General features: G+C 42.1%; 1 protein-coding gene across 2 annotated transcripts in view; it reads right to left on the reverse strand.

Annotated features, from left to right (window-relative positions):
* The window catches only part of VEPH1 (ventricular zone expressed PH domain containing 1), a 214,387-nt gene that overhangs the window by 130,041 nt on the left and 70,836 nt on the right, over positions 1-13,510 (reverse strand). For both annotated transcript variants that reach the window (XM_007447840.1, XM_007447841.1), the window contains one exon: positions 9,389-9,598. In XM_007447840.1, coding sequence (XP_007447902.1) covers positions 9,389-9,598 — 210 coding nt within the window. The remainder of the gene's footprint in view (positions 1-9,388; positions 9,599-13,510) is intronic.

Genomic DNA, 13,510 nt, shown 5'->3' on the forward strand with positions numbered 1-13,510 from the left:
AAATTAAAAAAAAAAAAAGAGGAGTGATACCAAGTGGCCAAACCTACACACAGGCCTCTTCGGTGGACTCCACCTTGGCTAAGAGGTGTGTGCGCACACAGGGGAAAATCCTGAGCTATACCGAATACGGACTCTGAACCAGGTATGGACTCTGAACCAGGCAGATCAAAATGATTGGCCAAAGGAAACCCGGAAGAAATGCCCCATAAAAGTGATTCAAACTGCCACGAGGGCGTGACTCTCTGAGCCTGCCCGTGTGTCTATCCACAGGTACTGTACTCGTTTTTCTCCTAAGAAATACTTTACTTGTTTCACTACTTCCCGTCTTTGTGGGAATTCTTTTTCTGCAAAGCCATAGGGCCAGGGCCTTGTCACTGACCACTGGTCCAGTGGCTAGGATTCGGTGCTCTCACGGCCGCAACCAGACCTCAATCACTGGCCAGGAACCAAAACCCTGCTTCAAGCTGCTGCAGGCCGAGGCCACCAGAGATCAGAAGAGCTGGCTTATGCTGAAGTGATTTAAGTCTAAGGGCTATGGGCAGAGCAAGGTCTGTGCCATAGCCTTAAAAGAGCAGCAGGATTTGAGCTGGAAGTAGCAACTGCTTTATCCCCTCAACCCACTTGCTGCCAATGCCAAGTTGTCCTTTCTGATGAATCCGGGATTCGTTTACACCTTAAGCTCAAGCCTAGAAGGGCAGTCACTAAGTGGAAACTTTATGCTTTTGGTGGGGCAGGCACAGGCCTGCTTCCTCACAGACACTGGTATAAGAAAGGCAGAAGTCTCCTCTGAAAAGAGGAGGTGAGATCTGTGGGGACCAGGCTAACTATCCTTGGGATTCAATCCTGAGGGCAGACTGGTCAAGCAGAGGCCCCTTTCTAGGCCTTGCCAAGCTCTCCCCTCACAGAGCCACTGAGAGCCCCTTGTGGATTTGGTCGGTTGGCCTAAATTACAGTTGATAATTACAAGACATTGTTGAAAATTGCTGCAACATGTAACTTTTGTAACCATTACTATCCTACATTTGCAACTATTTGTGGGGACTGTTTGTCCTTTTCCCAGGCTCTTTAGTTTCTGGGGAACTCTGAGGTACACAGTATTCATTTGCTTGTCTACACAATAAAGGGAAACAAAATACTGTTCCCAGGTGACCTGGACACCAGTGATAAGTAAGTTTGGAGAGAGAAGGTAGAAAACAGGAACCGCCTGCTAATCAATGAGGAGTTTCCATCATCTGGAACCAGTCTACCATCCAGCCTCATCCCTCTCCCCTCCCTCCATTATCCAGGCACTTGAAACTCTTCATGGTTTCCAGAGGCTTTCCCCCAGCTGCTTGCCATTGCACCTGCTGTGTCCTCCCATGAATACTTTCCTCCTCCTCCCCTGACATAATCCTATCATACAACAAGCCTCACTTAGAACACACTTCCAAACTCAAGCCACACAAGGTGAGTTGTTTCCTTCTTGATCCAGTTCAGAAATCAGTAGTTAACGGGCACCAAGTTAAACTCTAATCATCTGTTTGTACATCTCTCTTGCCCCCCATTCACTGTAAGCCCCTCTAGGGCAGGGGCCATGCATGTCTTTCTCCTCTCTGTGTTCCCTTCACCACCAGCACTGGGGTTTGCACTCAGAAAGAATCAGCGACTCAACCCTATATCATTGAGGGAGGCCATGGAAAATCAGCTCTGTTATGTGAAAGCATATCTTGTATATACTTAAAGATTTTTTTGTTTTCTTTACACTCTGCGAGAGACTTATTAATATCATTTCAATTAGCAGGTACCCTTTTTACAATATAAAAAACAATAAAGCTATTTGCATTTTGGAAAAAAGAACCTTCCCCGATGATGACAACTCTGTAGTATTAAGTAGCTGCCGGCTGGCACCAACCAAGGCTTCCCCAAAGACATTGAACCTACCAAAGTTTTAACTAAATTCCCCACCCTTGGGGAAATTGTGGTTTTTAAGTCACAGGTCCTTCCTCTTGCGGAATGGCTCCTAGAGCCTTTAGTCTTGACTTCCAAGTTAAAGATGCATAGCATCCATCCAGCTCCTATTTCGCAGGATGTTTTTCCACACAGTCAGGATGAGGACAGTAATGTGGTTCTCAGTTGCCTTTGTCATTCTTTTCCTTTTCCTCCTGAAAGTGTTTTTGTGGAAGGCCTGCCGGATGTCACAGAAACGCGACCTGGGCAAGATGTGTGTCACTTCTCTACTTGAAAAGGGTCCAAGACTCTGAGCCCAGAGAGGATGTAATAAACACACCCTGGTGCTTGGCCAGCATATTCCAGCCAGTTAGGAAAACAAGGCAGAGGGCACAGGATTTCACACCCACCCTGGCAGTGGCCACACTCAGAGGGCATGCCATTTGATTCTTCACAGGTGCAAACTGCTGGTCTCCAGCTAAGGAAAACAACTGGCCGTAACATCCTTCCATGTACTATGAGATCATGTGTAAAGAGCAGTTTAGGGCATCTCTGTTTCCGCCACATAGGTTGGCTAACTTGCGGGTCTGGCATAGGGCGGGGGAAACACAGCTATGGAGGGTGTGCTCTGTAGTAGTGTGTGCCTTCTAATGAGATGAGGTCCTGGTGAGGATGGGACTCAAACTAAAATTGCTTCAGTTCGTTTATTTGAGACTTAGGTAGATGGACAGAACACATGAATGCAATTTGTCCTCTCAAAAAAGTCAACGCCATTCCTAAAGAAGTCTCTTTTGCATGTGGACCCACATTAGGAAAGAGGGTTGTAATAACTGCAATACCCAACCAAGGGGGCTGAGACCACCTGCACGGCTCAGAGAGTCTAATGAGTGAAGAAAATAATGAAAAAAATAAAGCCTCTGGAACTGAAGCATTCTACTTCAATTCTTCATGGGCAAGAAAAGGCAATCTGGCCTGGATTTAATTTAAAACACTTCAGATTTAGTTAATGAGAGTTTTTAAAAAAATAGCTGCAAACTTATTTGAGCTGTTTTTATAGGTGGGGAGCTGGGGACCACCTGCCCTTTATGGAAAGCAATGCACTTCCAGTGCCCCCAAGAAAACAAGGCTTATTTTAAATTATAAAAATTTTTACAAAATGTGGCTTTATTATTGTTTTTGTTACTTTTATTCCCCTCAGGAATGGTGGTCTACAATATAAATATAATGCAGATATACATTCCACTCTGAGAAAAAAAATTTATATATACCAGTTATTTCCTAACAGGGAAAGAAGATACAGCCAGTCCCTCTTTATACCTTTGATGGTACATGCAGTACCTCATTCCTTTTATTTCTGTCCTTATTTTGACTTGTCCCCCACATACCCATCCACTCAGTCTCTTTTCCTGAGGCACACCATTTACCTGTTCCTGTCTTCCCTGATTTCTGTCTGTTTGGCTTAAGTTTCAGTCTATATCCAAATACATGCAATGAGAAAGCCCTGGGCACCACTGAGGAAGTAATAAATTGCTGATATTTATCGAATGTTTACCATTTGAAACTGTTCTCCATGGTTTAACTCATTAAATTCTCACAACAAAACTACTAGGTAAATAATGCTGCTATTCCTATTTTACAGATGAGGAAACTGAATCAAGAGAGGTGATGTAACTTGCTCAAGGCCACACAGTGAGTGAGGATTCAAACCAAGGCGGTCTGACTCTTAAGACCACCCTCTTAGCCACCATGTTACACTGTATGGATGTCCCCACGGGCAGCAAGATCATTCATGCAATGCGTTCTTACACAGACATATCCTAGGTGGTGATCACTGCTCAGTCTACAGCGGTGAATGCTCCTCCTGGGAGCTGTACTTCAACCCGTTTGCTGCCTGCTGAGCTCTCATATATAAAAACCTCTTTTCTTTCTTTCTTTCTTTTTTTTTTTAAGATTTTTTTTTTTGATGTGGACCATTTTAAAAGTCTTTATTGAATTTGTTACAAAATTGCTTCTGTTTTATGTTTCGTTTTTTTGGCCACGAGGGATGTGGGATCTTAGCGCCCTGACCAGGGATCGAACCCACACCCCCTGCGTTTGAAGGCAAAGTTTTAACCACTGGACCACCAGGGAAGTCACTGAAAACCTCTTTTCATGATCCACTCAACATCATTTTTCTCTGATGTCACCTACCAAGAGCCAGGATCTTTTGGAATCACAGATAGACATGGTTCATCATATGCTTTCTGGTTAATAACGTCAGGTCCGCTATCCAATTTATTCTCATCCTTCACCTGTTAGGTATTAGAGATAAATTGTGTGGGCTCTGAAGAGTCAATAACACTTTCCATCTTAATATTTTCTTCTCCTTTCTCTTAAGTTATAGTTATGTCACCTAGAAGAATTAGACAGAGACTTGACTGAAGGAAAGTGGCTAGTGAGAATCCAACCTTCAAATTCTCAGTTAACAGTACTCTAGAATACTCATGAATTCTTTTGGCCACAGGCGAATTCAGATGGATAAGGTATGATTCCTTCCTCTGAGAGCTCAGAAACTCATGGAGAAGACATAGACATGGACAGGCAAACTATGACATGGCACAGTCGGTATGACCTTTGAGGTACAGCCAGAGTGAGGTGGGAGCATAGAGGGGGTGACTAACTGCCTAAGGGAACTGGAAGAGCTTACACAGGAGGCGACATTTGATCTGGGTGAGGAAAGATAAGTAAGAGCAGGGGATGGAAACTATCCAGGCAGAAGAATAGGCTGTGAGGATCACGACGTACATCAGAGCAAGGTGTGCTCAGGGAAGGATGTAAAATCCTAACAGGCAGAACATAGTGGGGCTGGAATAGCCTGGACAGATAAGAGCTAAAGCTAGAGAGGGAGGGTAGGGCCAAGCCAAGATGATGGCATCCTATAGGCAGTGGAGGAGCCAACAGAAGACTCTGTGCAAGGAAGTAGGATCACACTTGCATTTTTAGGAAAATAACTGGTAATTCTACAAGAGATGCATTAGAGTGGGAAGAAACACATTCCTCTCTCAGTAACACTCTTCAGCTGGGTAGGATTTTATTATATTGCTGTTGCTGTTGTTTTTATTATTACTATTATTAGTTGAAATGTATCAAGCACTTACCCGATGCCAGGCACTGTGCTAAGGGCTTTATATGAATTTTCTGGATGTAAGTCTGAGGATGGACCCTCAGAAGCTACTAAGTCATTTCTGCTGTTGTCTGGAGGTCTCCACTATATAGTCTCCTCATTTGAGAAAGACAGAAGGACCTGTGTATTTCTGCCATGCTGAGGACATATCTAATAAAATAGTATTCCTTATTTATGCATCTGCTTCAACTGAACATACCACAGAAATGGGGTGAGTCCTGGCATTATGAAGAGCCAGCTGTGTCCTTTACTGGACAGGGCCAAAGAAGGTACACCTCAGAGGCAACAACTCATCAGTTACCCTAGAAGTGGATAGATTTCTCTGCCCTTTGGTCCTTCTAGTTTCACTCTCCATCCAACATATGTACTTTGGATGCCAGAACACACCTGAAAATTGCCTGTGAGTCACTGTACAGCCTCCTATAGTGACACAAGCATCATGGCTATTAAGCATGGTTTCTTTCCAAATCTGGGCAAAAAAAGATCCCTGAGGTAATTTGGGAGATAGAGAAAATAAGTATCTATAGGGTGTTATTTTTTGTTTTACAGATACAACTTTCCTCTGCTGGGTTTACATCAGCAGATGGGAAGACTGTGACTGCTATCAGCTGCTGAAAACAGTTTGCCCACCCAGATGGGTGCTGATTTGAAAGAAAGTCACACGTGGTATGGTTCCCCATAGCCAGCCCTGCAGTTCCTACACCTGGCTTTATGCAGGCACAGAAGGTGGGGCAGAAGTCAATTAATAACATGTGTGATTGATTCCAGGCTGACTCTACCCCTGAGGCTACCCTGGGCCTGACAGCCATACATCCCCTGAAGACTCCCCTCTTCCTCTTAAGGATCAAACAATGCAGTTTTCTGGAAGGCAGGCAGCAAGGGAGGGATCAACAGTAGGCTCCAATCAGTCACAGACTGCACATCTCAGAAGTTGAAACAAGATACTCAAATTGCATCGGCTTTTCTGTATTTCCAAAATCTTTTAAAATCCTAGCAACAAAAATCATCTGATACTTGGAACCGCTGAATACATCTGAAAATTTTACTCTGGTGTCAAAGAGAAAAAAATTTTTAATTAAGTCAATTTTTAGATGAGGCTGGGAAATTTTTAGATGAGACTGAGAAAGAGGATCCTAGGGCCTGAGATCACTAGGGTCCTGTGGCTGTCTCATCATTAACACCCTAAACATCTCCATGTCTCATATATCCCCATGTCCCTTTATGTCACATAGACCAAGCTCTCCACACAGAAAACAGATGGGCCTTTTTAGGGCAAAGCTCCTGCTATTCTCTTTTTATTGCAATGTCCTCCTCCATAGGTAGCCAGGAGCCCATACTTGACTTCTGCCCTCATACCCACCTGGCAATGTACTTCAGTAACTCTCTGTTTCCTTCTGCAAAGAGGCTGGAGAGAAATAACCATACACATGTATCTTGCTTATTGGTTTTGGTCTTTAGGAATATGGCTCCACAAAATTTTTAGAACATTGAACAGGTTTACTCAAATTAAGCAGTTAATAGCTGCTTAGACTACTAATTCTTGGGAGATCTGAATTTTAGCATTCTTAAAACTAAAAGAAGGACTTTCAAAGGCTGATATCTTAGGCATTATTTATGAGGAAAGGATCCTGACTAACATTTATAGGTAATTGTGTCAGTCTGATCTTAACTGAAATGGAATAATGGAATCCAAGAATATCAGAGCCAGAAGGGAGGTAATCCAGTGCAAAGACATTATTTATTTCTGAGGAGAGAAAAGAGACCCAGAGAAACAAATGACTTGATGAACTGCAACAGAGACATTCTTTGTCCCCTGTCATTCTTTCTGTCCTTCTCTTTTGATTAGCTGGGCATATGGCCACCTAAATCCAGACTAGATGTTCCAGCCTCCCTTGCAGCTAGGTATGGTCATCTGCAGCTTTGTTTTATTTAGCCAATGGGCTATAAACAATAGGTTGTGTTTGACTGTCTGGAAGAGTTCTTCTCCCCTTTCCCCTTCCTACGGGCTGAAATGTTGAATTGATGGGTGGAGAGGAGTAGCCATCTTGGACCATGAGATAGAAGCCCTGTGCTCTTTGGTGTGCTCAAGGATAGGAGAGCAACAAAGGAGAAGGGGCCTGGGTTTCTGAAACATGGAGTTCTAGACTGACTGCCTTCTAGACTTCTTTATGTTCAAGGGAAATAGATGTGTATCTTTGCTTAAACCATTGTTGTTTTGAATTTTTGTGTTACTTACTCTTGACCACATCTAAACTGCTATATCAGTAGTCTGGAAAAGTTTTAATTGATTAGCATGACTTGATGGAGGAGGGCAGGATGGGTGATGGACAAGGCCTGATTGATTCTTAGTCTAAAAGATAAAATGCTTTAAATATGTTATGTCAAGGGATCTCAAATACTGATCCACAAAATGCTGCATCAGAACTACCCTGGCAGATGTGGGGGAGGGGTGTGCCATAAATCCAGATTCATGGGTCCCTTTCCTGGAGGTTTTCATTTAGTAGGTATTCTATGGGGCCCAAGAACTTATTTTGTTAAAAAAGTTCCTAATATAGTCCTGATATCCAGATACATTTGGAAAGTACTTGATCTAAAATTGTTCTCTGCTGAGGAGGTGAATCAGAAGCATCAGAAAACATTTTTTTCTCTCCCAAACATAGATGCCTCCATGGGCACATGAGAATGAGAGATAGAGAGAGAGATGGAGAGAGACAGAGACAGAGAGAGAGAGATGAGAGAGACAGAGATGAGAAAATATTCTGATAGTCTGAATTTTGAAATAAGTGATCCCTCAGGCTCTTTGGACCCTCCTCACCTTCTCTCTGTACTCACCTGGAGCCACATAAATGTCACCTAATAGTCCATTCTCTCTCAAGTTAGCCTTAGTTCAGATAAACCTACAGTGGCTAGTGTTTTTTGTTTGTTTTGTTTTCCTTTGTTTACAGATTACATTTTCTGTGGGAGGTGTAGTCACTTTCAATGTGCATTACTACACATTAATGGATCATAAATGTATTTGTGACAAAAAGAACTACCACTTAAAGATTCCAAGGCCTTGCACATCAGAGGTTGAATTTTTTGGTCCATGCAAAAATTTGCCATGTCAGCAGATTCAGTCAAACAGCTGTTGGTTACAGTTGGCCTAAAAGCACTTGGGCATACCAGCAGGTTCTCCTGGCAGCAAAGGCAATGGGCACAGAAACTGTTACCAGAAGGCAGATCATGGCAGGCAGGAGACATTCCAAACAGCACTGAACGGAAAGGGATTATAGTAAGCAGCACATCAGTACCGAGTAATCCTTTTACAAGAGTCACTGTCACATTCATAAATACACACTGCTTGGGAGACCAGTTCTCCCACCTTCTTCTGGGAAACGAGAGGAGTAAGGCCCTCAACCAGGAGGAAGCCTGGCATTCAACAGGCTCTCCACAAATCTCAGCAGAAATCAAACAAAACAGATTGCTAAACTTGGTGAACTATGAAATCTCTTATAAGAGTTGTACAATTTTATATTTATCTAATAGGAAACTACAGTATAGGTAAGTGGGTGAAAGTAAAAGCTTTCCTCTATCGATTATATATTTGCTTTTATTTTTAAAAGATAAAAATTCTAAATCCCAATATGAAATTGCCAGACAGACATGCATGTGTGTGTATACATGCATGCACACACCCTTCAGAACTTTAATTTCTGGAAATTCTTTCTTAGTTGCCTACTCCCCACAAGCTCTGGTGGCATCCTGTTGTCCCTTCCGAAAGATTTTATTATGCAAATATTTAGACTAGGACTTTTAAACATCCATGAACGTTTATTGCACTCTCCCAAGTAACATCATGTAGAGGGCTCAAAACATAGAGTCCAGGCAATTATTAACAGGATAGCTATGGTTTCTCATTAATATGCAGTCTCTGGGACCTAACTCTGTGTTTACTGATGGTCTCCTGGTTGACCAGAATTGCAACCAGAAATGAGATGAAACTCTTTTACTGGTTGCTGTTATTACAAAGTGGTCTTGAATCTGTCATAGTGCTCTTTCCATCGTAACCCTTCGCCTTCCTCAGTGACACTCCAGCAATGAAATCCTCACTTCCTGAACCTTCCACCTAACCCTGCTACAATGTGCCCTTGATCCAGAGGCTGCTGTCCATGCAAAAAAAAAAAAAAGAAAAAAAAAAGAGAGAGAGAGAAAGAAACGAAACTCTCAGAAGTCTCAGGACAAATTTGTAGGTCATAGAGCTCCTATGGATTAAGTGCCAATGGAATTTAGGGAAATGGAGAGAAAAAAACCCATACTTACTTCATCCACATGCCCAACAGCTCCATAGATTCTCGCCATTTGTCCAATGAGGTAGGGGAATCTCTCAGCAATCTCTTTCAGCATTGGAAGAAAACTGTTCAAAGCCACTGGCTCGTAGCCTGCTATCTCTATGAGGATGCTTAGGATGACATCGTTATGGGTCGAATCCCTCAAATGCCCGATTAGGAAAGGAATACACTTCTGAACCACCTACAGAGAGAAAGGAGAAGAAGAGGGAAGAAAGAGAAACAAAGAGGAAATTAATTAAGTCAGAATCAACCTAATATTTTTTGTATTCAATCTGAACTCAACACATTCTGAGGTTATTACTCTTGCTGGAACTTAAACAAATCTCCCAAGTCTGAAATTTTAAATTTACAATAAAATTTCAGAGGCTTCAGCTCCTTTTGCTTCCTCTTTAAATTTGCACTCTGCTATTGAAGGGTAAAGGCTGCAAAATGCTTAAATGCTTCTATTCGTAAGTCAAGTTTTGATGTGTTATGTCCTTATCGGTAGTGTTACACTTCCTCCAAACCACCCTGAAAGCTTCAATTTCTTATTTTTATTGTATTTTTGGTGCTCATATACAATAGTTTTCCTAAAGACTCATGGAAAACATTATCAAGTAGTGTTCTCAGAAATTGGTTGTGCTGTCCATTATCAACTGTGCTGCACATATTGAGAAGAATGAATTTGACCACTAATTAAATTGAATCGAAAAGCATACATGGCATTAAAAATATTTATTGAATACCTACTATGTACCCAGAACACCTAGAGATTCCTAGAAGTCAGGATACTAGCCAAAATTTTTAACATGGCCTACATACTCAGTCTCTACTTGCCTACTCCTTAGACATCATCTCGGACATGACCACCTTGCTCTCTCAACTTTAGTAACAATGGCATTTTTTTCTCTCTCAAATTCCTCTCACCATAGGACCTGTGCACATATTATTCCCTCTCTGTAATAAGGTCTTCTCCACTACCTCATTTCATCAGTTAACTCCTAATTATCCATAGACTATCAGAGAGTTTCAGTTTAAAGGACAATATAAGTATGTAAGAGATCCTTGACGATGACTTTAATCAGAGCCTTCAAACTGGAGAAATATGGTGTGGAAATATTTAATAATAAAAGTAAGGAAGCAGGAAAGAGCTCTTCCATTTTCTTCGATTTTCCATTTGGATCACAAAAGTGTAATATGATAAAAAATTATTAAAGTAAAATAATTTCTACCATATTCTCAATATCCTAATTTTTCTTAATTTTTAATGCTTTTATCAATATAAAGATGCAATAATTTGTATTAAGGAGAATGTGACTTTTTTGTGGAATAAAGTCTCTATATTAACACACAGACACATTGCATACTGATGATTTAATGAATTGTTTTGTCTGCTAAAATAAAAGAATTAGAAAGGACAAAGAAGTACAAACTATTTGCCCATCCATACTTCTACTATGCTTATTTCTTTTGTTTGTTGTCGGTTTGCTGTTTTAGTAAGGGAGACTTGAAATGTAGATTCCAGTATAAAAGCTGAATCTGATGCACAGCTCAATCTGCTGAACTCATCCCCTGCCCAAAACCTGCTTTCCCACCTCTCTAGCCCCAAGTGTCTCCTTTCCCCATAAATGGCACAATCATCTGACTGCTCAAGCCAGCAGTCTGGGAATCATTCTTTTTTTTTTTTTTTTTTTTGCGGTATGCAGGCCTCTCACTGTTGTGGCCTCTCCCGTTGCGGAGCACAGGCTCCAGGCGCACAGGCTCAGTGGCCATGGCTCACAGGCTCAGCTGCTCCGCGGCATGTGGGATCTTCCCGGACTGGGGCACGAACCTGTGTCCCCTGCATTGGCAGGCAGACTCTCAACCACTGCACCACCAGGGAAGCCCTGGGAATCATTCTTGACAACTGTTTTTCCCTTATCAGCAGCTTCATCCAAGCAATCACCAAGTCCTATTGATTCCACCCCCCAAGTATCCCACAGATGGGTCCACTTCCCTCCATGTCCATTCATCTATCCATTCACCCATTCACAAATATTTATGGAGTCCTTCCCATTTGCAAGGTACTATTCTAGGTACTGGAGTTAATGTTTCTAACAAGTCTGACAGGTTCCTGCCTTCATGGAATAACTCACTGTCTAGTAAAGGAGATACTTAGTAAAACAAATAATTACAAAAGAAATACGTAATTATAAGTTTTAATAAATGTCACATAGGGAAAATACAGGGTGATGTGAGACACAGTCCCAGGGCCCTGATTTAGGCTGGGGGTCAGGGAAGTCCTCTCAGCAGGGACATTTAAGCTGAGACACTGATCTAGTCACCTTGCACCTGGGTTATTCCAACAGCCTCCTAACTGTTCTCCCTGCCTTCAGTCTTGTCCGTCCAATCCCTTCTCGACCTTGTGGCCACAATGGTGACCCCCTCCTGCTTAAAATACTTCACTCATTTCTCATTGCTCTCAAGCCAGAGGTTCACTATACCTTTTCTGAACTGACTCCTATCCATCTTCTAGACTTAGCTCCTTACCCACCTATTCTACTGTCTCCCCATCCAGATCCCATCACATAACACACTTCCACCATGTTGGATTTTTAAAAAATGTTCTTGACCTGCTAAGTTTTCTCTTGTGTCTGGAATTTTACTCATGTGATCCATTCTGCCTGTAGTTCTTATTGCCCCCAATTTGCTGGATAACTCCTTATCATTCTTGAGGCTTCAGATTAGCTATTATTTCCTTTAAAAAAATCTTCCTCAACTCCTCTTCTTTTCCCCTCTCAGTCTCATGTCCCTGCTAAAGCTCCTACCCTCACACTTCCTTCTCATTGCTGTTCTAGTGTCTGCCTTGCAGACTGACTGAAATCTCTACAAGGTCAAAAATCATTTCCATTTTGTACCTATGAATGTATACTCAATGCCTAGCACAGAGTCTGGCCTGAAAGTAAGTCAATAAATATTTAAGGAACAAATAAAAGGAAGGCAGATCTAAATGATTTTATAGGGTAGTTTTGGGATAACCCCAACTCCCACCCCACACCATAGTACTTGAATAGTTGTACATAATGTTTAAACATATATACTACCATGTGTCATATACAACATAACTAATAAGGACATAAAAAGATAATTTTGACATCACTAGGATCATCCTGTGTATAAATTTAAACTTGATATTCATATCCAGTACTCGCGGAGAAAAGGACAGGGCTAGTTTCTGGTAAATGGCACAGATGAATGAACAGTTCAGTAAAGGCTGCCTGTGCATTGGGGTTGACCGTATGTCCTTTGGGTGAAACTATGAGAGGTCCCTGGCACCTATGGCAGAAGTGTCAGCCAGCTGCTACGGCTCAGGGCAGCATACTTAACCTGAGGCTTTTAGAAATGGAAAACGCTTACACATTTCCTGCCCCATTCTACAAAATTCCATTTCCTAGTCCTTATTCTTCATGTCCTATTCCTGGAACACCAAGGTCTCTGTGGCACGTGCTTCCAGTCATGACAACTTTATTTAAACTCCAGCCATACATCCCAAGCCTATAAAGAAAATTTTAAAAGGAAAAGAAAGAAAAGGGGAAAGGAAGCAAGAAAAAATAAGAAAGGCAGGCAGGCAGGCTCAGGCAAACATATATACTCCTGGGCGGAGGTGAATCCATAGGAGCAAAGAAAAGAGAAGCCCTGAATAATGGGAATAATAATAAAATGTGAATAATGTGAATGAATAAAGGCAGATATTTCTTGAAGTTTATCACTCACACTTAAGGGAGGTGGTGCTTTGGGCTTTAGATATTCTTGGATAAGGAGAAATTATATTTTCCAAACACAGGGCATGTCCTTAGGTTGGTCTCTTCATGGTGCCTCATTGGAGCCATCTCATAACTCAGAGAAAGCCATCTTTGGCTGAGAGCAGCGTAGCCACTAAGGTAACACAGATGGCTGGCAAAGAGCAAGCTAACACGGCCTTTGTTTAGGCCACAAGCCCCACACCATGGACTCTGAAAGAGCTTCCAAACTGACCTCCTGGCCTCAAGTCTTTTCCCCTTTCTTCAGCCTTCCCTGGTGGCGCAGTGGTTGAGAGTCCGCCTGCCGATGCAGGGGACACGGGTTCGTGCCCCGG

Source organism: Lipotes vexillifer, unplaced genomic scaffold (assembly GCF_000442215.2).
Source record: "Lipotes vexillifer unplaced genomic scaffold, Lipotes_vexillifer_v1.1 scaffold1207, whole genome shotgun sequence".
Taxonomy (NCBI): domain Eukaryota; kingdom Metazoa; phylum Chordata; class Mammalia; order Artiodactyla; family Lipotidae; genus Lipotes; species Lipotes vexillifer.